The sequence below is a fragment of the Schistocerca nitens genome, chromosome 6 (genome assembly GCF_023898315.1).
Source record: "Schistocerca nitens isolate TAMUIC-IGC-003100 chromosome 6, iqSchNite1.1, whole genome shotgun sequence".
Lineage (NCBI taxonomy): Eukaryota > Metazoa > Arthropoda > Insecta > Orthoptera > Acrididae > Schistocerca > Schistocerca nitens.
In genome coordinates this window covers 240,642,158-240,663,554 of record NC_064619.1, presented here as the reverse complement: position 1 = coordinate 240,663,554, position 21,397 = coordinate 240,642,158, and the positions used below count along the sequence as shown (strand labels likewise).

The following is a 21,397-nucleotide window of genomic DNA, read 5'->3' as shown; positions in this document are numbered from 1 at the left end:
TCGTGCTACTGCTTTCCCATTAAATTTTTCCCAAAGCAACATTTTACTGTTTTTTAATTATCTAATAAACCAAAATATTCATATAATCCAACTTAATTCCCCATTTAAAGAAAACTGTTCAGAGTGAAGAGGGATAAGTTAAATGACCGAAATATCAGTAAAATTACTGACGGGAATGTGTAAATAAAGTCCTTTTATTTTCAGATAACTTTGTGAGTGAAATTTGCATGTCAGCACATAAATACCAAACTTACTGAATTAAACAATGGAAAAGCCAGGATGGGATGTAACTTATTGAATTGCTGAATTTCTTATTTGCTACACTCTTGCCTCTCCTGGCTGTGTCTGTTTGCTCAGAAGCTCTCTTCCTTAAGTAACTGCTGATAAATTCCTTGCGCAAATCCTAACTTTTCCCCCAACCCTTGATGGATCAAAAACATGTATGCCACAATTGCTACCTTCTCTTTGAAGTGGAAGACGATTGGGGTGGAGCATGTTGGGTCATGAAAAAGGGACGTCTGGGCTCGGCTAACTCCACCCTCTCTTTCCCCATCTTGGAGTGAATGACCTGTGACATAACCTGACAAATGTGATCTATGAAATGAGAATGTATCCAATAAAGGAAAATGAAGTAAGCAACTGGCCTACATTAGCTAATGAATGTGACGTAATAATGTGAAATGGATTACCTGCCCCCCATGGATTTTCCGTTTCTGCAGGCAGAGTGCTGACGTTTTCTCCTAACCTCCTGTCTCTAAGGTTCACATAGCTCATTTTTACAAGGAATGGAATCACACTGGAGGTAACTCACAAAAAGCTACCAGAAAATTTTAAAAAAGTCGGATAGGAACCATCCTACTGCTACATTCTATGAAGCTAACGGACAAGCTATTTCACGAAATAGGCTACTGGATGGGTTGAGTAAATGCTACTGTGTGCAGAAGCTTTGAGAGCAGAAGGAACTTAGTGAAATACATAATTTGCATTAGTTATATGGAAAAATATTGGCAGATGACTGTATGTTGGATTTTCATTCGCAGGTTGTATGTATATAAGGACAATCGGGCAATCCAGGAAAAACCCCGCAAAATTTTACTTTAGCCTGCTGCCGCAGAATGTGACCACACCAATAAAACATAATCGAGAGAATAACACCAAAATAAAACTTTAGTTTCAAATAAAATGCGCCAGTTTCAACAGCAAAATGCAGTGCACACACAAGGTAACTGCTGAAAAGGAGAAGAGCAGAGAAGGGGAAAGGAAAGGACCCAGGGTGAGGGGACATGAATTGGGAGAAGGTGATGCAATATAGGGGCTGGAAACGATTGGGTGGAAGGTTTGGGACAGTAGGTTGAGCCCGGGATAACGTCGGGAGCATAGAATGTGTTGTAAGAATAATTACCATCTCTGCCGTTCAGAAAGACTGGTAGTGGAGGGGAGGATGCAGATGGCTTGGGTTGTAAAGTAGCCATTCGTAACAACAGCTGCATGTTGTGCCACAGGGTGGTCAACATTTCTCTGGGGCACAGTTTGGCAGTGGCCATTCATCGTGGTAGGCAGCTGGTTGGAAGCCATTACCAATATAAAAATCCGAGCAGTGATAGCAGCCTTGTCATACACCAGCTCTGCTTCATTCACAAGTTGGCCCAGCCTCTGATGGCGTAGGATAAATATGTGACAGGAATGGAATAGGGAGTGCTGGGTGGGTGGATTGGGCAGTCTTACATCTGGGTTTTCCACAGGGGCTTGATCTCCATGGAAAGGGGTTGGGATTTGATTTTGGGATGTGATAGATAATCAAAACCCTGACAAAGTATGTGGTTAAGTTGTCTGTCCCGCATGGTAGTGGGCAACAAAGGGGTACTCCTTTGTAGCTGGTTCTTGATGGTGGTGGGAGGATTGAGGTATGGGGTATGTGAGGGTATGGCAGGGGAAATCTGATTGCTTAACAGGTCTGGGGACTAGTGCCTGATGTAAAGACCTTGTGAAACCTTCATCATACTGGGCAAGGGAGTTATTGTCACTACACATTCCCGATTCCTGGTTGGCCAGGCTGTATCGGAGGTATTTTTTGGTTTGGAATGAATGACAGCTGTTGAAATGCAGGTTGATGAGTTGCCACTTCCGTTCAACAGGACTGTTGTGTTCTGGCCAAAGTGGCCGGAGATAGTAGTCATATGTGCATGAGGTGTGCTTGCTTGTGTGAATGGATGTGTTTTCTTTTCTGAAAAAGGCTTTGTCCAAAAGCTCAATGTGTAACATTCTTTTCATTATGCTTCTCTGCAACTCAATGTGTCATCTTTACAGTGAGAAGCAATATATCCTTTTCATAACATTGTTGAGCAAAAAGAAATAAAGTTTGCCTCTCCTTTGCTTCTTCTCATTATTTTGTCGCTTGTAACATTTGGTAGGAATGGTACCTGTGTAGGAGAGTAGACTACCAGGTTTCCATAACTACAGAATACGTAAATTTCACCCCAGCAGCTACTAAAACTTATTAGCTGTACTACAAACATAAAATGTTTATGGAAAACACTAAATTAGTTAGCATGTCACCCGCAAAACCTTAAATGTAATAAACTTAGCAAAAATATTCAAACAATTCTTTCAATTCAGACTACAGAGCAATTTGTCGAGTTCTTTATGTTTCAACAGATGTCACTAACATCCCAGACATCTCTAGCAACATGACAAGTCAATTGTTTCTGACAAAGTTGATGGCGTTGTTGTTGAAAGGTAAAGATTTTGTTTGGAGTCGACACAGCAAGAATACTGAGAATACTTTATGTAAGATCACTATCCTGACTGACAGAGTACTGCATCATAGAAGTACAGGTTATGGTGTATGGCAGAAGATAACATCTTGTTAAATTTCTTTGGGGGATGGCAGTATACCGTGCAGAAAAAGTTCTCAACCATGGCGCTCATTTTTGTGCGCTAGTTTCCTTAGAGCATTTTGCAGTTTCCTTCTACTGTGTAAACAGTTCGATCCAAAAACTAGAAACCAAATATGTGTTAATGCTTCTGCTTCTGCTAACATTATTCCAATTTTCACAGATTTTTCCATAAACATTCCCTCCAACCCATATATTTCTAATCTTCATGATTGTTTTTTAATTGTTTCAGTTTCATGTAAAATTTATTTTTGTGTTAGGCAAGCTATGAGACGTGCAGAAAGAAGAGATGTCACAAAACCAAAGAAGTGTGAATGGACGAAAGCAACCACCACCAACCTAGTCCAAGAGGTCTTTGAAACATTCTTCACAGAGCAGATAGACAGAGACAGCAATAAAGAAAATCAGGTATATACCTTTGTGTTTTTCCATTCTTATTCTAACACTATCATATAACAATACGCGGAAAAATGTAAGCAAATCCATATCCTTTCAAAAGTAGTAGTTGTTACTAATTACTGTTGTACAGTTTCCTCAGAAGATAAAGCACTTACAGGGGTTTGCCACATATACATTTAGTATTTTGTTGTTAAGATAGTCAGTGAAAAAAAAATTTACAGAAAAGTTAGGAGCATAAAAAATTGATGTATTCTTATAAGAGCACTTTGTTCATGAAGAAGGACAAGACAAAGTGTGTGCTGTTCCTGAGGAAGGATACCTTATGTAGTGCATGATTTATCCATCCTACACTGTGTCCTTCTGCACCTGCTGTTAGAGTGGATTTTCGTTAACATCCGAAATCCAGCATGGTAGCCAATCCCTCATGGAGGTTGTCCATCTCGTACCCTCACAGTTGTAGACCCCTGATAATGCAGAGATTGCATTGCTTATGCCTAATCTGCAACCTCGTCAAGTGTGCTGAGGAGTAGGTTTCTGTCCAACGTAGGTTGCCGGGACTCTCTGCAAATGCTGCTATGTCAGGTAGCATTTGATGTGGCGGGACTTGGGCCTGAGGGGAGAGCCTCTGAAAGGAGGGATGGCATAATGGCAGGCAGTCGGCAATTAAACGGATCAGACTGACTCATACCACTGGTCACACCAACATGGCTATCTAAGAAGATAGTAAGCAAAACTTTAATCCATAGGCTTACAACCCCATGCCTTTTCCATCTTTGCCATGCTATGGGATGATAGTAAAGAAGGAGAATTGGAGGTGGACAGTCCGCCCAGCTCTTGGGATACTCAAGAATTGACAGAGAATATTTTGTAACAGTGAAGCCACTGTTTCTCATTGAAAATATTGAGGATAGGCACAGAAAAGTTTCGGCAGTAGAGAAAATAAGCAATGAATATTTCTTGATAAAAAATTTGAATATTACCCAGTCACAGGCACTTTAGGTCTGTGACAAGCTTACCATATCTCTTCGTAATGAGCTCAACAGATTCAAGGGATCATCTTCCATCGGGATCTAACACTATAAATAGGTGAATAACTGCGTGCGAACCTAGAGTGCCATGGAGTCCACTTAGTCGCATTCACAGGGAACCTAAGGATAGTAGGATGGAAACTGAAGCTTTCATCCTAGCCTATGATGGAAGTGTTTTATCTGGTAAAGATACAGTTGTGGTTAACAGGTGTGATTTTGAACCCTATTTTCCTCTTCCTATCTGATTTTTTTCCTTAGGTGCCAGTGGTTTGGACACATCCTCCTGCTGTACTAGTGAGGCTACTTGTTGGGCGTACTGAACACAGGGTATGAGGGCAGTCCTTGTGAACAGCCCCTCCCTTCCTGCCCAGAATGGCACCCCCTCATTTGCCAAAATTTTCAGTTTTCAAAAAGGAGAGGAAAATTCAGAAATTTAAAACTCTTGACTGCCTCTCTTATCCAGATGCTAAGAAAAAATTTGAAAAAATACACACAATCAATATAACACCAAGCTTTGCAGATGTCAGAATCCACACCTAGCTTGATTACAAGGTCTCAAACTTTTACTCTTGGCCGTAGCAACGAAGTCTCTGTTTTTTCTGTCAGGGAAGGGGGACATCAGTTCTCTAGACTCATATAGTCCAGTAACGTTCTCACAAAAAGGCCCTTTGTTTGCAAAAAATGAAATAGAAGATTTTGTTTTCTAATCTTTTGTATACAGGGTGGTCCACTGATCGTGACCGGGCCAAATATCTCACGAAATAAGCATCAAATGAAAAAACTACAAAGAACGAAACTTGCCTAGCTTGAAGGGGGAAACCAGATAGCGCTATTGTTGGCCTGCTAGATGGCGCTGCCATAGGTGAAACGGATAGCAACTGAATTTTTTTTTTTTTTAAATAGGAACCCCGATTTTTTAATACATATTCATGTAGTACGTAAAGAAATATGGATGTTTTAGTTGGACCACTTTTTTCGCTTTGTGAGAGATGGTGCTGTAATAGTCACAAACATATGGCTCACACTTTTAGACGAACAGTTTGGTAACAGATAAGTGTTTTAAATTAAAATACAGAATGTAGGTACATTTCAACATTTTATTTCGGTTATTTCAATGTGATACATGTACCGTTGTGAACTTATCATTTCTGAGTACGCATGCTGTTACAGAGTAGTTGTTGTTGTTGTTGTTGTGGTCTTCAGTCCTGAGACTGGTTTGATGCAGCTCTCCATGCTACCCTATCCTGTGCAAGCTTCTTCATCTCACAGTACTTACTGCAACTCACATCCTTCTGAATCTGCTTAGTGTATTAATCTCTTGGTCTCCCTCTACGATTTTTACCCTCCACACTGCCCTCCAATGCTAAATTTGTGATCCCTTGATGCCTCAGAACATTTCCTACTAACTGGTCCCTTCTTTTTGTCACGTTGTGCCACATACTCCTCTTCTCCCTCCCCCTGCGGGTCCGGGGTAAGAATAGGCCCGAGGTATTCCTGCCTGTCGTAAGAGGCGACTAAAAGGAGTTTCAACCGTTTCGGCCTTCCATGTGATGGTCCCCCTTGGGGTTTGACCTCCATTTTTCAAAATTCTACAGAAGTACGAGCCTTTTGGGGAAGGACGCCGTACGTGGTGTACCACTGGTCCTCAGTGCACTAAGACCTTGGCACTCAGCATTGTACCGGCGCTGTCACCATACCCACTATTCCTCAAATTGGGCCTAAACGCCTGATGGGTTGTACAAGTTACGCCCATAGTGCGTCCCCATCTGCACCTACGATCATGATGGACTTTCCGTGGCACCAGAAATCCAGCACGGTAGCCAGCCCGTAGTGGTGGGGTCGTCATGTACCCTCTAGGTTGTAGCCCCCTGACAACACAGGGATCGTACTGCCGATACCCGAGCTGCACCCTCCCCACGTCGGCCAAGGAGTAGATGCCCGTCTCCTTGGGGCATCAGGACTCCCGGCAACGGTCATCCTGCCAGGTGGCCCTTGCTGAGGCTGGGTGGCACCCATGGGGAGAGCCCCTGGTCGGAGTGGGTGGTATCGGGGCGGACGTTTCGCAGATGAAACGTCAACACGTATCAGGTCGCTCTGCGGCCGCGTCTTTCAAAAGGAAAGGTACTGTCTCTAGTTCTGGTTCTCCTGCCCTTTCCCCCTTGGCCACTCCCTGGGAGGAGGGACAGGCCCGCCGGCTTGGGGCGAAGTACTTCCCCCGCTATTTGGTCTGTTCTCGAACAGATGGGGGGACGTTTGCCACCTCCAAGCCCATGTTCTTTGTTCAGCACATTGAGGACATCTTCGGGGCAATCGAGGCTCTCAGTAAGATGCGTTCGGGGTCCGTTCTTATAAAGACCACCTCCGCCACACAGTTGGCGGCGCTCCAGGCGTGCGACAGCCTAGGGGATATCCCAGTGTCCATTGTCCCGCATCTGGCACTAAATAGGACGCAGGGGGTTATTTCTCATCGGGACCTCCTGCTGCAATCTGATGAGGAGCTCAGGGCCAACCTGGAGCGCCGAGGCGTCCATTTCGTCCGGCGAGTCCAGCGCGGCCCCAAAGACCGTCGCATCGACACCGGGGCCTTTATCCTTGCCTTCGAGGGGGACGTTCTCCCGGAGAAGGTAAAGGTGATGTGCTACCGGTGCGACGTGCGACCTTACATCCCGCCTCCTATGCACTGTTTTCGGTGTTTGCGCTTTGGGCACATGTCGTCACGGTGTGAGGCTGAGCCCCTTTGTGGTGATTGTGGACGTCCTCTTCGTGAGGAACATACATGCACCCCACCACCTCGGTGCGTTAATTGTCCTGGCATCCACTCGCCTAGATCCTCAGACTGCCCCGCATATCAGAAGGAGAAGAAGATACAAGAACTCAAAACTTTGGATCGTCTCTCTTATTCTGAGGCCAGGAAGAAGTATGACCGCCTCCATCCCGTGCCGTTGACCACTTCGTTTGCTTCAGTTGTGTCCCCTCCTTCCGCGGTATCCTCACCCCTATCGTGTCCCCCCTCCGCCTCCTCCCCCCATCTGGGGTCTCTGCCTCCGCCTCCCAAATCCCTCCCTTCCAAATCCTCCTCCCCTGTGGCCCCCGCCCCCTCTGCCCCAGGGACCACCATTCCTCCTCCTCCTTCCCCTCCCCCCCCCCCCCCCCTGCCGCCTGAGAAGCGATCCTCTTCTCAGGCGTCCATTGGGGAAACGTTCCGGACCCCAGCTCCAGAGGTCCGGCGTTCCAAAACGGACCCTGCGTGTGAGGACCTTCTTCGGGTCCAGCCCACCACCCCTGTGCCTCCTCGGACTTCCAAGAAGGCCTCCAAGAAGAAGTCTCTATCCCCCTCTCCACCCCGGCGCGTTTCGTCTGATGCTCCATCCGTGAGTCGCTGCTCCCGGCCGTCCTCAGTTTCGCCGGGATGCTCTGCTGCCAGGCGCTCAGCTGGCCACTCGTCGGCAAATGATGCTGCCCCTGCTACACCACCAGGGACAGCGGCCGCAGCTGGCGACGACTCGATGGAACAGGATCCACCTCCCGCCGGTTGTAGCGTTGTTCCCTCGAAACCTGGCCCTCCGCGGCCGTCGAGGTGACCAGCTCTTCCCCCGTCTCGTTCCCCCTCTTTTTTGACTAGCGATGGCCTTGTTACATTGGAACATAAGAGGTATTCGATGTAATCTGGAAGAATTACAACTGCTCCTCTGCCTGCACTGTCCGCTCGTCCTTGGTCTCCAGGAAACCAAGTTGCGCCCGACTGACCATATTGCCTTTACCCACTATACCTCGGAGCGGTATGACCTCACCCCTGTGGACGGTATCCCAGCTCATGGTGGGGTCATGTTGCTCGTTCGGGACGATGTCTATTACCATCCCATCCCATTGACCACCCCACTCCAAGCAATAGCTGTCCGTATTACTCTTTCTGCTTTTACTTTTTCAGTTTGTACCATCTACACTCCATCGTCATCCGCTGTTAGTCGGGCTGACGTGATGCACCTGATTGTTCAGCTTCCCCCGCCGTTTTTATTGTTTGGCGACTTCAATGCCCATCATCCCCTTTGGGGCTCTCCTGCATCCTGTCAAAGAGGCTCACTCTTGGCGGATGTCTTCAACCATCTCAATCTTGTCTGCCTCAATACTGGTGCCCCGACTTTCCTCTCGGACTCGACTCATACCTACTCCCACTTGGACCTCTCGATCTGTTCTACCACTCTTGCCCGTCGGTTTGAGAGGTATGTCCTTTCTGACACCTATTCGAGCGACCACTTCCCCTGTGTCGTTCGTCTCCTGCACCACACCCCATCCCCACGTCCTTCGAGCTGGAACATACCTAAAGCTGACTGGGGACTTTACTCCTCCCTGGCGACCTTTCCGGACCACGATTTTCTCAGTTGTGACAGTCAGGTCGAATACCTCACGGCTGTTATCATCAATGCTGCCGAACGTTCCATTCCTCGTACTACCTCTTCTTCACGTCGCGTTTCCGTCCCCTGGTGGAACGAGGCTTGTAGAGACGCTATCCGTGCTCGACGACGTGCTTTGCGCACCTTTCGCCGCCATCCTACGTTGGCGAATTGTATTGGATACAAACGACTCCGAGCGCAATGCCATAGAGTCATCAAAGACAGCAAAAAAGCTTGTTGGGCCTCTTTCACCAGCTCCTTTAACAGTTTTACTCCCTCTTCCGTCGTTTGGGGTGGCCTGCGCCGGCTGTCGGGCATTAAGGCCCACTCCTCGGTACCTGGCCTGACCTCAGGTAATGAGGTCCTCGTTGATCCTGTGGCTGTCTCCAACGCCTTCGGCCGGTTTTTCACGGAGGTTTCAAGCTCCGCCCATTCCCACCCTGCCTTCCTTCCCAGGAAAGAGGCAGAAGAGGCTCGGCGACCTTCCTTCCACTCGCTGAATCTGGAAACTTATAATGCCCCCTTTACTATGCGGGAACTCGAACGTGCGCTTGCACTGTCCCGGTCCTCTGCTCCGGGGCCAGATGCCATTCACGTTCAGATGCTGGCACACCTTTCTCCGGCGGGCAAAAGCTTCCTTCTTCGTACCTACAATCGCGTCTGGACCGAAGGTCAGGTCCCCATGCGTTGGCGTGACGCCGTCGTTGTTCCTATACCCAAACCCGGGAAGGATAGACACCTTCCTTCTAGTTACCGCCCCATTTCTCTTACAAGCTGTGTCTGTAAGGTGATGGAGCGCATGGTTCATGCTCGGTTAGTTTGGATTCTTGAATCTCGACGGCTACTTAACCAATGTCCAATGCGGCTTTCGTCGCCGCCGCTCCGCTGTTGACCACCTTGTGACCTTGTCGACATTCATAATGAACAACTTTTTGCGAAGGCGCCAAACGGTAGCCGTGTTCTTCGATTTGGAGAAGGCTTATGATACCTGTTGGAGAGGAGGTATCCTCCGCACTATGCACAGGTGGGGCCTACGTGGTCGCCTGCCCCTTTTTATTGATTCCTTTTTAATGGATCGAAAGTTTAGGGTACGTGTGGGTTCCGTATTGTCCGACGTCTTCCTCCAGGAGAACGGAGTGCCTCAGTGCTCCGTCTTGAACGTAGCCCTTTTTGCCATCGCAATCAATCCAATTATGGATTGCATTCCACCTAATGTCTCAGGCTCTCTCTTTGTCGATGACTTCGCGATCTACTGCAGTGCCCAGCGAACATGCCTCCTGGAGCGCTGCCTTCAGCGTTGTCTAGACAACCTATACTCATGGAGCGTGGCAAATGGCTTCCGGTTCTCTGAAGAGAAGACGGTTTGTATCAACTTTTGGCGATATAAAGCGTTCCTTCCGCCATCCTTACATCTCGGTCCCGTTGTTCTCCCATTCGTGGAAACAACTAAGTTTCTAGGGCTCACGTTGGACAGGAAACTGTTGGTCTCCGCATGTCTCTTATTTGGCGGCCCGTTGTACACGTTCCCTTAATGTCCTCAGAGTTCTTAGTGGTTCATCTTGGGGAGCGGATCGCACTGTCCTGCTTCGCTTGTATCGGTCCATAGTCCGATCAAAGCTGGATTATGGGAGCTTTGTCTACTCGTCTGCTCGGCCATCCCTCTTACGCCGTCTCAACTCCATCTACCATCGGGGGTTACGTCTTGCGACCGGAGCCTTCTACACTAGTCCTGTCGAGAGTCTTTATGCTGAAGCTGCCGAATTACCATTGACCTACCGGCGCGACGTACTGCTGTGTCGGTATGCCTGCCGGCTGTTGTCTATGCCCGACCACCCGTCTTACCAGTCCTTCTTCGCTGATTCTCTCGACCGTCAGTACGGGTTGTATGTGTCTGCCCTGCTGCCCCCCGGAGTCTGCTTCCGTCGCCTGCTTCGACAATTGGATTTTGCCCTCCCTACCACCTTCAGAGAGGGTGAGAGCCCGACACCACCTTGGCTCCAGGCTCCGGTTCATATTTATCTCGACCTCAGCTCACTCCCGAAGGAGGGTACTCTGGCTGCAGTGTATTGCTCACGGTTTGTCGAACTTCGTGCTTGACTTGCCGGTCACACCTTTATTTACACCGATGGCTCCAAAACTGACGATGGTGTCGGCTGTGCCTTTGTCGTCAGGGCCGCCACCTTTAAATACCGGCTCCTCAACCAATGTTCCAGCTTTATGGCCGAGCTTTTTGCTCTCCATCAGGCCGTTCAGTATGCCCGCCGCCACCGCCATTCATCGTATGTACTCTGCTCTGACTCACTCAGTGCTCTTCAGAGCCTTGGAGCTCCCTATCCGGTCCATCCTTTGGTTCAACGGATACAGCAGTCCCTCCATTCTTTCGCTGATAATGGTTCTCCGGCAGCTTTCTGTGGGTTCCCGGACATGTAGGAGTGCCTGGGAATGAGGCTGCGGATGCTGCAGCCAAGGCTGCAGTCCTCCTGCCTCGGCCAGCCTCCCATTGTGTCCCGTCATCTGACGTTCGTGGGGATGTTTGTAAGAGGCTTGTGTCGATGTGGTGGGATGCTTGGTCATCCCTCCAAGGAAACAAGCTCCGGGCAGTAAAACCGCTCCCAACTGCTTGGACAACCTCCTCCTGACCATCTCGGCGAGAGGAGGTCCTTCTGACCAGGTTGCGGATTGGGCATTGCCGGTTTAGCCACCGCTACCTGCTCTCCGGTGACCCAGCCCCGCAGTGCCCTTGTGGTCAGGCATTAACAGTGCGCCATGTTTTATTGTCGTGTCCCCGCTTTAGTCAATCTCGTGTTGTCCTGTCCCTGCCATCTACTTTACCGGATATTTTAGCTGATGACGCTCGAGCAGCTGCTCGTGTTCTGCGTTTTATAACTTTGACTGGCTTGTCCAAAGACATCTAACCTTTTTACTTATTTTATCTACATCTTTGTAAGGTCTTTCTGGTGTCCCCCCTCCCCTTGAGTTTTACTAGATTCCATGTGCTCTAACAACAGTGACTGGGCGCTAATGACCTCAGTAGTTGAGCGCCCTTAAACCCCACAAAAAAAAAGTACCACATTTCGAAAGCTTCTATTCTCTTCTTGTCTAAACTATTTATCGTCCATGTTTCACTTCCATACATGGCTACACTCCATACAAATACTTTCAGAAACGACTTCCTGGCACTTAAATCTATACTCGATGTTAACAAATTTCTCTTCTTCAGAAACACTTTCCTTGCCATTGACAGTCTACCTTTTTTATCCTCTCTACTTCGACCATCATCAGTTATTTTGCTCCCCAAATAGCAAAACTCCTTTACTACTTTAAGTGTCTCATTTCCTAAACTAATTCCCTCAGCATCACCTTACTTAATTCGACCACATTCCATTATCCTCGTTTTGCTTTTGTTGATGTTCATCTTATATCCTCCTTTCAAGACACTGTCCATTCCGTTCAACTGCTCTTCCAAGTCCTTTGCTGTCTCTGACAGAATTACAATGTCATCGGCAAACCTCAAAGTTTTTATTTCTTCTCCATGGATTTTAATACCTACTCCAAATTTTTCTTTTGTTTCCTTTACTGCTTGCTCGATATACAGATTGAATAACATCGGGGAGAGGCTACAACCCTGTCTCGCTCCCTTCCCAACCACTGCTTCCCTATCATGTGCCTCGACTCTTATAACTGCCATCTGGTTTCTGTACAAATTGTAAATAGCCATTCGCTCCCTGTATTTTACCCCTGCCACCTTTAGAATTTGAAAGAGAGTATTCCGTTCAACATTGTCAAAAGCTTTCTCTAAGTCTACAAATGTTAGAAACGTAGGGATGCCTTTCCTTAATCTTTCTTCTAAGATAAGTCGTAAGATCAGTATTGCCTCACGTGGTCCAACATTTCTACGGAATCCAAACTGATCTTCGCCGAGGTCGGCTTCTACCAGTTTTTCCATTCGTCTGTAAAGAAGGCTGCAGCAAGTGCAAAATGGTTAAGCAGGGATGGCTAGAGGACAAATGTAAGGATGTAGAGGCTTATCTCACTAGGGGGTAAGATAGATACTGCCTACAGGAAAATTAAAGAGACCTTTGGAGAAGAGAGAACGACTTGTATGAATATCAAGAGATCAGATGGAAACCCAGTTCTAAGCAACCTCAATGCATTTGGCAATACGTGTAACGACATTCCTCTCAACAGCGAGTAGTTCGCCTTCCGTAATGTTCGCACATGCATTGACAATGCGCTGACTCATGTTGTCAGGTGTTGTCGGTGAATCACCATAGCAAATATCCTTCAACTTTCCCCACAGAAAGAAATCCTGGGACGTCAGATCCGGTGAACATGCGGTCCATGGTATGGTGCTTAGACGACCAATCCACCTGTCATGAAATATGCTATTCAATACCGCTTCAACCGCATGTGAGCTATGTGCTGGACATCCATCATGTTGGAAGTACATCGCCATTGTGTCATGCAGTGAAACATCTTGTTGTAACATCGGTAGAATATTATGTAGGAAATCAGCATACATTGCACCATTTAGATTGCCATCAATAAAATGGGGGCAATTATCCTTCCTCCCATAATGCCGCACCATACATTAACCCGCCAAGGTCACTGATATTCCACTTGCTGCAGCCTTCGTGGATTGGTTTACATTACCGCTATTGGTGAATGACGCTTCGTCGCTAAATAGAATGTGTGCAAAAACTTGGTCATTGTCCCGTAATTTCTCTTGTGCCCAGTGGCAGAACTGTACACGACGTTCAAAGTCGTCGCCATGCAATTTCCTGGTGCATAGAAATATGTTATGGGTGCAATCGATGTTGATGTAGCATTCTCAACACCGACGTTTTTGAGATTCACGATTCTCGCACAATTTGTCTGCTGCTGTGCGGATTAGCCGCGACAGCAGCTAAAACACCTACTTGGGCATCATCATTTGTTGCAGGTCGTGGTTGATGTTTCACATGTGGCTGAACACTTACTGTTTTCTTAAATAATGTAACTATCCGGCGAACGGTCCACGGTCCAGACACTTGGATGATGTCGTCCAGGGTACCGAGCAGCATACATACCACACCCCCGTTGGGCAATTTTGATCACAATAGCCATACATCAACACGATATCAACCTTTTCTGCAATTGGTAAACGGTCCATTTTAACACAGGTAATATATCACGAAGCAAATATCGTACGCACTGGTGGAGCATTACATGATACCACATACTTATACGTTTGTGACTTATTACAGCGCCATCTATCACAAAGCGAAAAAAGTGGTCCATCTGGTTTCCCCCTTCAAGCTAGACGAGTTTCGTTCTTTATAGTTTTTTCGTTTGATGCTTATTTCGTGAGATATTTGGCCTGGTCACTATCAATGGACCACCCTGTATAGTTGAGAGTATGCTGAATCCAAGTTTTTGACCTTCAAAACCCTTGGGTCAACTTTTTATGGCCAAAAAACCAAGAAATTGTGGTGCATTTTTCAGATTTTTCCCATTACTCGAAAATTATGCATCCTACTGAAAATGTTACCTTTACAAAAAATGAAAGAGTATTAAATTTTGTGCTGTGACCTACTTAAAATTTAGAAATTGGTGCAGCCATTTGGCTGCAGTTAGTTGTCAAAGTTCATTCATTTTTACTAGCTTAGCTAAAAAGTCGTTTCCAATGCCTGTAACTCGAAAACGGCGAATCCAAATGGAAAATGCCAAGTTATCATAGTTGTATTTCATGAAATTCCTTGGTACAAAAGCAGCTAGTTTTTCAGTTTTAGGCACTATTAACTGTTCAGTTTTTGTTGTACGTCAAAATAATATAATTAAATGAAATTTCCAAAAGGAAAACATAAGTTTGCCCTACCTTCAGGTATACAGTTATCTACAAATCTTAGATTGATGTGTTGTAAACAGAGGAGACTGCCATCCCCTACGTTCCTTTGTTATTGTTTCCACTGTTAGCCATGCCCAATCTTCGTTTGTTGTGCGAGGGACGCGTTGAAAACTCCTTATTTCTTCCAGAATTCTCATTCCTTGTTTGAGTTTACTTTTGTTGTGCAGTCAGTGAATTAAAAATGAGTGCTCCAAATCGTATGAAGGTGTCTTTTGTATGTGACAGCAGTTCGGAGTTGGTGATGTGGTTAAGTGAAACAGAAAGGCCTGGAAACACTACTACAATCCAGTAATGATAGAAAATCACAGCATATTGTAAGTTTTGATCATACAAGAAGATATTTGATTTTAATAAACACTGCTTTTATTGTGGCAAGGAAATTGATGCTAACGGGGAGAAACTTAGCAGACTTCCCTATGTAAAGGAAAATATTGTTCGTAAAGTGATGAAACTTCTAGTACTAGATGCTGTTATGGGGGTTGCTGATAGGTGAGGTGATGACTGGTCTCACAAATTGTTGGAACGTATCTGTGATGAGGATCTTTGTGCTAAAAATGCTCAATATCATAGGTTTTGTCAGAGATTTTTACCGGCCAATCAGGGGTGGAGGAAAATGTGGAAGTCCTGGATCCACGCAGATAGATGAAGCAATGGAAATGATTTCTGTGTACATTGAACAATCAGAAGAGTGCCACTTTACTTTGCAGGAGTTAAAGGACCAAATCACGAATGGCTGGGATGGAGATGTAAGGACGATAAAACACGACTTTTCTGGAGGTGTGGTGGAGGAAGAATGGTTGTTGACAGATATAAAAAGAGCACTTAGTAAGTTTCAAAAGTACAGGCTATAAGATGCTGTCATTTAGTTTCTATCACGGCAAGCAGGAATTGTATGTGCTGCTGCAGGACATCCATTCACAGGTCTGTGATACATCCCACTTCTCCCCACCTGATTATTTCTTGCTAGATGCCCAATCGATGATCCCTGAATCATTGCTCCATTTATTTTAGTTGTTGATTTTGAAAAACAAATGACGAACTCTAGACAATGGGAAAAAGTGTGTTGCTTTGTCACATGCAGTGATTTCTACAGTAAGGCTATGATCATTTCTATCTTCACTATCGATTGGGCTCAGTACATATATGTACAAAACATACGGCTCAAGGCTTATGGTGGACACTCTGAATGCAATTGTATTCGCAACTACACATATAGAAGCTTCCCTATTTGAGACATCCTCGATTGCATGACCTTAGCATCCCAACATAACCAGTGAAGGATTCATCCAGATCATCTCTGATGACACTGATTTTAACATCTGCAGGATTGTAGGATTAAATACTTACATTCCATGGGAGGTATCATGGCACTCTCTTCCTACTCAGCCAAGGAATCTGACAAAAGCATTGATCCGGAAAGAAGTCGTTCAACTTCTGAATTTTTGTCTACCCAAGAGATCCTTCGATCCTTCGCAAAGGGGATCAAAGTCTTCTGAAAGATATTGTCATTTATAGACCACAGTTTCTTTAGCCGATATCATTTTCAATGAAGAGCAAATAAGAGCAACAAGAACCACTTGATTTTTATGCTCAAGAGAAAATTTGAGAGTGGAGGTATTAAAAGTGTTATAGACAGAAGAAGATGCAGATTCCTTCATTGTGGAAACAGATATTTTCCAAGTTGCTGAACCTGATAGTGTGGCAATCATAAGTGAGGACATTGAGTGCTTGTTCTCCTAATGGGTCGAGGAATCGAGAACTACTACTTGTACTTCCATAAACTGGAAAGAGGGAAATCGGCAGGAGTGTGGTACTCCCCTGTAATTCTTTCAGTTTTGATCCTGCATTTGCCGTTTTCAGCCATGCCTCTTTTTGTGACAAAGGAAAAGGGAAATTACTAAACCTTTTGGAGCAACAGCCACACCTAAAAGTGCGAACTGCTGAATTTGTTCAACATGAGAACAACTGATGTTAGCACTGTATGGGAGTTCCAACTGTGCGACTTGGCTTGTTTCCCATGACGCTGACGAAAGATGCTGCACCGTACTCGCTACTGAGGATGATTTCTTGCGCATGCAAAACAGGATGGACTGCAGTATCTGGATGTTGCTAATCTGGTCTGAACTGCTCCTCAACGTGCAAACACTGTTGTGGCTTGTCTTGCGAGAACACCCCAGAAATTAGGCTTGACGAGGATGGGGAAGAGAGAGAAGACATGTTCCAGATGAGGAAGTTGACGAAGGTGCCACAGTGGATCCTTAAGATTGGATGCTGAACCAGGGCCTGCTGCAGTCTCACAAATGACCTCAATGGAATTAAAATTAGGTAAAATGTTAATCTCTGCTATTTAAATTGTTTTTTAATGTTACCATGCCCTTTTATTTGTTCATTTGTACAAATTTTTATTTTATTCATATGCAAATACATGCTGTCCATTACTATGTACTTGATTTTTAGGAACACATTCTACCAATTAAGGCAAGGATAAAAATGAATGTGCTCATTAGAGAGCAGTCTTCCCACTGGAAATTTCATTTTATTGAATAACTTTGATTTGAAAGAAAAACAACTAAATGGAATTGCTTTGGTGTTGTTAGTGTGTAAAAACTTAATAGCGCCCAAAACTCAAAAACTAGAAGATTTTGTAACATGAAATCTTGTGATCTACATCTTTGATGACTTGACATTTTTGATTTGGAGTAGCCGTTTTTGAGTTAGACGTTGGAGCCGACTTTGTAGCCAAGCTGATCATAGACAATCTGATTACACCCAAACGATAGCGCCTATTTTGACATTTAAGGAGCTCGTTTGACGCAAAATTTAATGCGCTTTCATTTTGGTAGGGGTAACAGTTTCAACAGGATGTGTAGTTTCCGAGAAATATGCAAAATATGAAAAAAGTGCCAAAATTCCTTCTTTTTTGGCCACAAAAAGAATTTCAGAGTGTTTTGGAGGTCGAAAACTTGGATTCATTGTAATCTCGACTACATACACAAGATAAAAAAATAAAATCGCAAGCAAAAAGCACCTTGTTACTGGACTAATAGAATTGGTGGTGACCACCCCACCAGAGCAGCGAAAGATGCCTTGTCCTCCTACGGCATCACCCAGGAAGGAATAAATGTGAATATGGCATATTTTGATTAGAAGGCTCCATTTGAGGAATTCAGCCAATGCTACTACAGCGACCTTGATGATGATGATGATGATGATGATGGTGGTGATGGTGATGATACCTACACCTACACCTACACCTACCAAGGTGCCCTGCTCCCAGGTCAAAATGTCGTGGACAAGAAAGGAAAATAGAAAGTTAAACTCAATCTTGCTGCTCTATTTGATTTCCCATCCCCTAGTTGAACTTACGAATACCAATGAAGAATCAGGTGCTCAGATGGAGTAAAACTCGATAGCAAAGTAATTTGTGCTCTTGTTTTCCCTTCGCTGCTTTCTCAGATCCCAGTCTGATGTTTCTTCCATGGAACTGAGACAGCTACCATCACCACCTGGCAGAACTCTGTCACTTAATGGCTGCTTACTCTAGTTGGTGTGGCATTTCAGGAGACATTTCTCGGAAACCCAACTCCCTACTATTAAAAATTTCAAATCCTACCATACAAATGGCTGTAACGCCGAGAGGGCATCTGAAGAAGCTTGCACCCTCATTCGATCTGGCCCTTTTAGTGAGCAGGAGCCACTAACCACTGCATTAGAAGACACAGTTGTTCGTGTCTTCTCTGTGTATGGTATAACAGTGTGTAATATGTTTACTCCCACACTGGTCTATACCATATCATGAGCTGGTGGAGATAGTGGAACAGCAGTCTTCCTCCTCCTAGGAGACTTCGATGCCTACAATCCTCTGTGGGGCAACAAAAGAGCTATTAATTTCGAAACTGGAAGTCTGCCTACTTAACACTGGAAAAAAAAACACATTCCAGTATGGCACATGAAACAAAATAAGCAAGTCCAAGCTCATCACTCTTGATCCAGTGGCATAGTGCTATGTCCATGGCAACTCCATGACAGCACCAATCTGCCCCCTGCTGCACCCGTTGCTTAAGAAGAATGTTTTAGAAGCCTTTTTAAACAGATGTAATTTTTTTTAATCTCCTTGAGCAGATTATTATACAATTTTATACCTGATAGAAAATGCTATTTGAATTTGTTTCTCTTTGTTAAAAGTAACTCCAAACTGGTTCTTGTTCCATGATTATATTTAAAACTATTATGGTAGATGTATTGACTTGGTGCAGTAAGGACACTCAGTTTTTTTTAATAGTTCTTTACAATGACCCTGACTACTACTTCAGTTTATAATCTTAACCCCATTTTTTGCAGTTTAAAAATGATGTCCATGTTTTGTACCTTTTATCCCAAAAGAAGAACCCCATAGTCAACAACTGAGCTTGTGTAGGAGTGGTATGTCACTAGAAGTTGCTGTATGTTACGAACTGATGGTAGAATCCCCTTAGCATAGGATCTGGTGGTATTATTTTTCCCAGTATCTTTGTATGCTCATTTCTTGTTAATAGACTATGAATATTCATCCCTAAAACTTTTTTTATGCAGTTTGTAGATTTAAATGTGTGCTTCATGTGACATTGTTTTCCCTCTTTATGCTGAAGTGCTTACTGTTTGTTTTCTTTTTATTCAGTGTTACTTTATAATAAACTGTCTAGTCATATGCATCCTTGAGAGTTTCCTTTGCTTTCTCTAATACAGGGTGTATATGCTTCGGAACAACCGAGGAATCTGGGAAAAACCTGGGAATTTTTTAGAATTCCAGGAATTTTTCACTGTTTTAGTCTTCAGTTAAATGTTTGTAATTTTGACTGGTAAGAACTGATAAAGAGCAAAATCTGTCAAAGGCTTTAGGACGAAATCTGTGGAATACTTCATATCAATAAATGGCCGCCGATAAGTGTGGCGTCACAACTGTTTACATTAAGTTCATTTGAGCAGTTGCCTGTGAGCACACGCGCATGGGCAGTTGAGTTGTGTATGGGCAGTACCTTCTCCCGCTTCCGTCTACTTGAAGTGTGGCTGTTAGCTGCACCAGCAATTGCTACAAGCAGCCAGATGCTACTCAGAAAAGTTTTTCTGACACGTCCAAGCTGCCAGATTCATGCATGCGCTTAGCAGTCTGGGTTGAAGTCAGGAGGGGTTAGTCTCCACGTAAGCCATGTTTACGTTTAGTGATTTTGCTGTTCCTCGCTTTTCACATCAAATGAAAACAAAACAGATTTCTGTGGTTGGGAGCTATCAAGTGAATTGAAATACATTCACATAATTATGGAAGGGTAACATACATTATTAGTTTCAGTTTTCTGATTTTATTTTATTTCTATTTTTTGGCAGTGAATCGCCAAATATGGCTTTTATTATCCTTTCCCCAGAGGCAGTCAATTTATTAGAAACAAAGTGTTTCATTCCGCACTGCTGGCTAGTTTCAATTGTTCACTGAATTTCAAGTGAACATTTTCATCTTGTGCCATGTATGGCATTATGCCACAATAAGGAACCAAACTTCAGAATACAGTACTGGTACTACAAGAAAATTTGCATCCCGAAAACAGCATTGAAAAGTTTATCAGGTTGGGGCCTACTTCGTTGTGAAGCTGGACATACAAATGTGCGCTTTAAGCTGAATGATGCATTTCAGTATGGTTTACGAAATTTCGATGCTCTTGCAGTATCCCATTTCTTTTATGATGTCGTGTAAGATCTCTGATTACGATGTATGTACGAACATATGGGCTTCCTAAGTCATTATAGCTGACCACGCGCATAATACATGTTTTCTGGCGCTCTGTGGCAATTGCTGAAACAAAGCTGTTTCTAACAGGTCACAGGAAAATATTGCGAATGGTGCTTTGAAAAGCATTAGTTTCCTTTTATGCAAGATGAATTATGTTGCGTCTGCGAATGTGCAAAGAATCACAGGGAATCTGACTCTTGTTTAAAACTTAACACACTGAGCATTAGCCTTTTACAAGAATTTCAAGCCCAGAAGACCAGATATTAATGTCATTACTTAAAATGTTACTACCAAATTTGTTTGACGTATCTTAAAGTGTAACACACGCAAAAAAGGCCAATATTATGTGTGAAAGCTTTACTTTCGTTAAGCTACACTGTGTACATAAATTTAAACCATTAACTTTTCCTATTGTGTGTTCACACTACTTAACAGTGATGTTGCTATTGGCTGACGTCATGTGTCCTTCGCTCTTAGTATTCCGTGTAGAATGTGTGAAGTATAATGCAGCCTGTATCTGTAGATAGATGGGCAGCAGAACTGACAGTGGTAGTGGTGGTGTTCCAGAGCGAGTGACTGCCTCATAAGCAGGTGAACTGCTGTACTCCTTCATTTGAGCGTTCTAACAATTTTAATGACTTTGCGAACATTCATAATCCTCACTATAGGGTATTGTCCTTGCATCAGATTGCTGTTGAGGCTAGATATTGTTATCAGTACCTGATGTACACTGTCAGGTAATCTAAAAGACGTCAAATTACGACAGCACCCCCCAAACCCCGCCGCCGACAATCACAGTTCATGGGGTGAGACAGTGTCTCTTGCACATGGACTGCATTGTTCCAAACAAACTCCACTGGTGTTTGGCAGAAAGGGTTTGTTACATTAACAAGACATGCAGTCGATGAGATGTCAAGCTGTTTTAAGCTGTGGCTTCTCTGTGGCAGATAAAATGCAGTTGATAAATTTTTTGTGGTAAGATGCCTTTGGACAGTCCAACATAATGAAGTTGCTGAAATCAGTAATAATTAAACGTC

The 21,397-nt window shown here is 44.4% G+C and overlaps 1 protein-coding gene across 2 annotated transcripts in view; it reads left to right on the top strand.

The window, feature by feature from the left end:
* The window catches only part of LOC126262872 (DNA (cytosine-5)-methyltransferase 1-like), a 257,340-nt gene that overhangs the window by 97,768 nt on the left and 138,175 nt on the right, over positions 1–21,397 (top strand). For both annotated transcript variants that reach the window (XM_049959738.1, XM_049959737.1), the window contains exon 9: positions 3,155–3,302. In XM_049959738.1, coding sequence (XP_049815695.1) covers positions 3,155–3,302 — 148 coding nt within the window. The remainder of the gene's footprint in view (positions 1–3,154; positions 3,303–21,397) is intronic.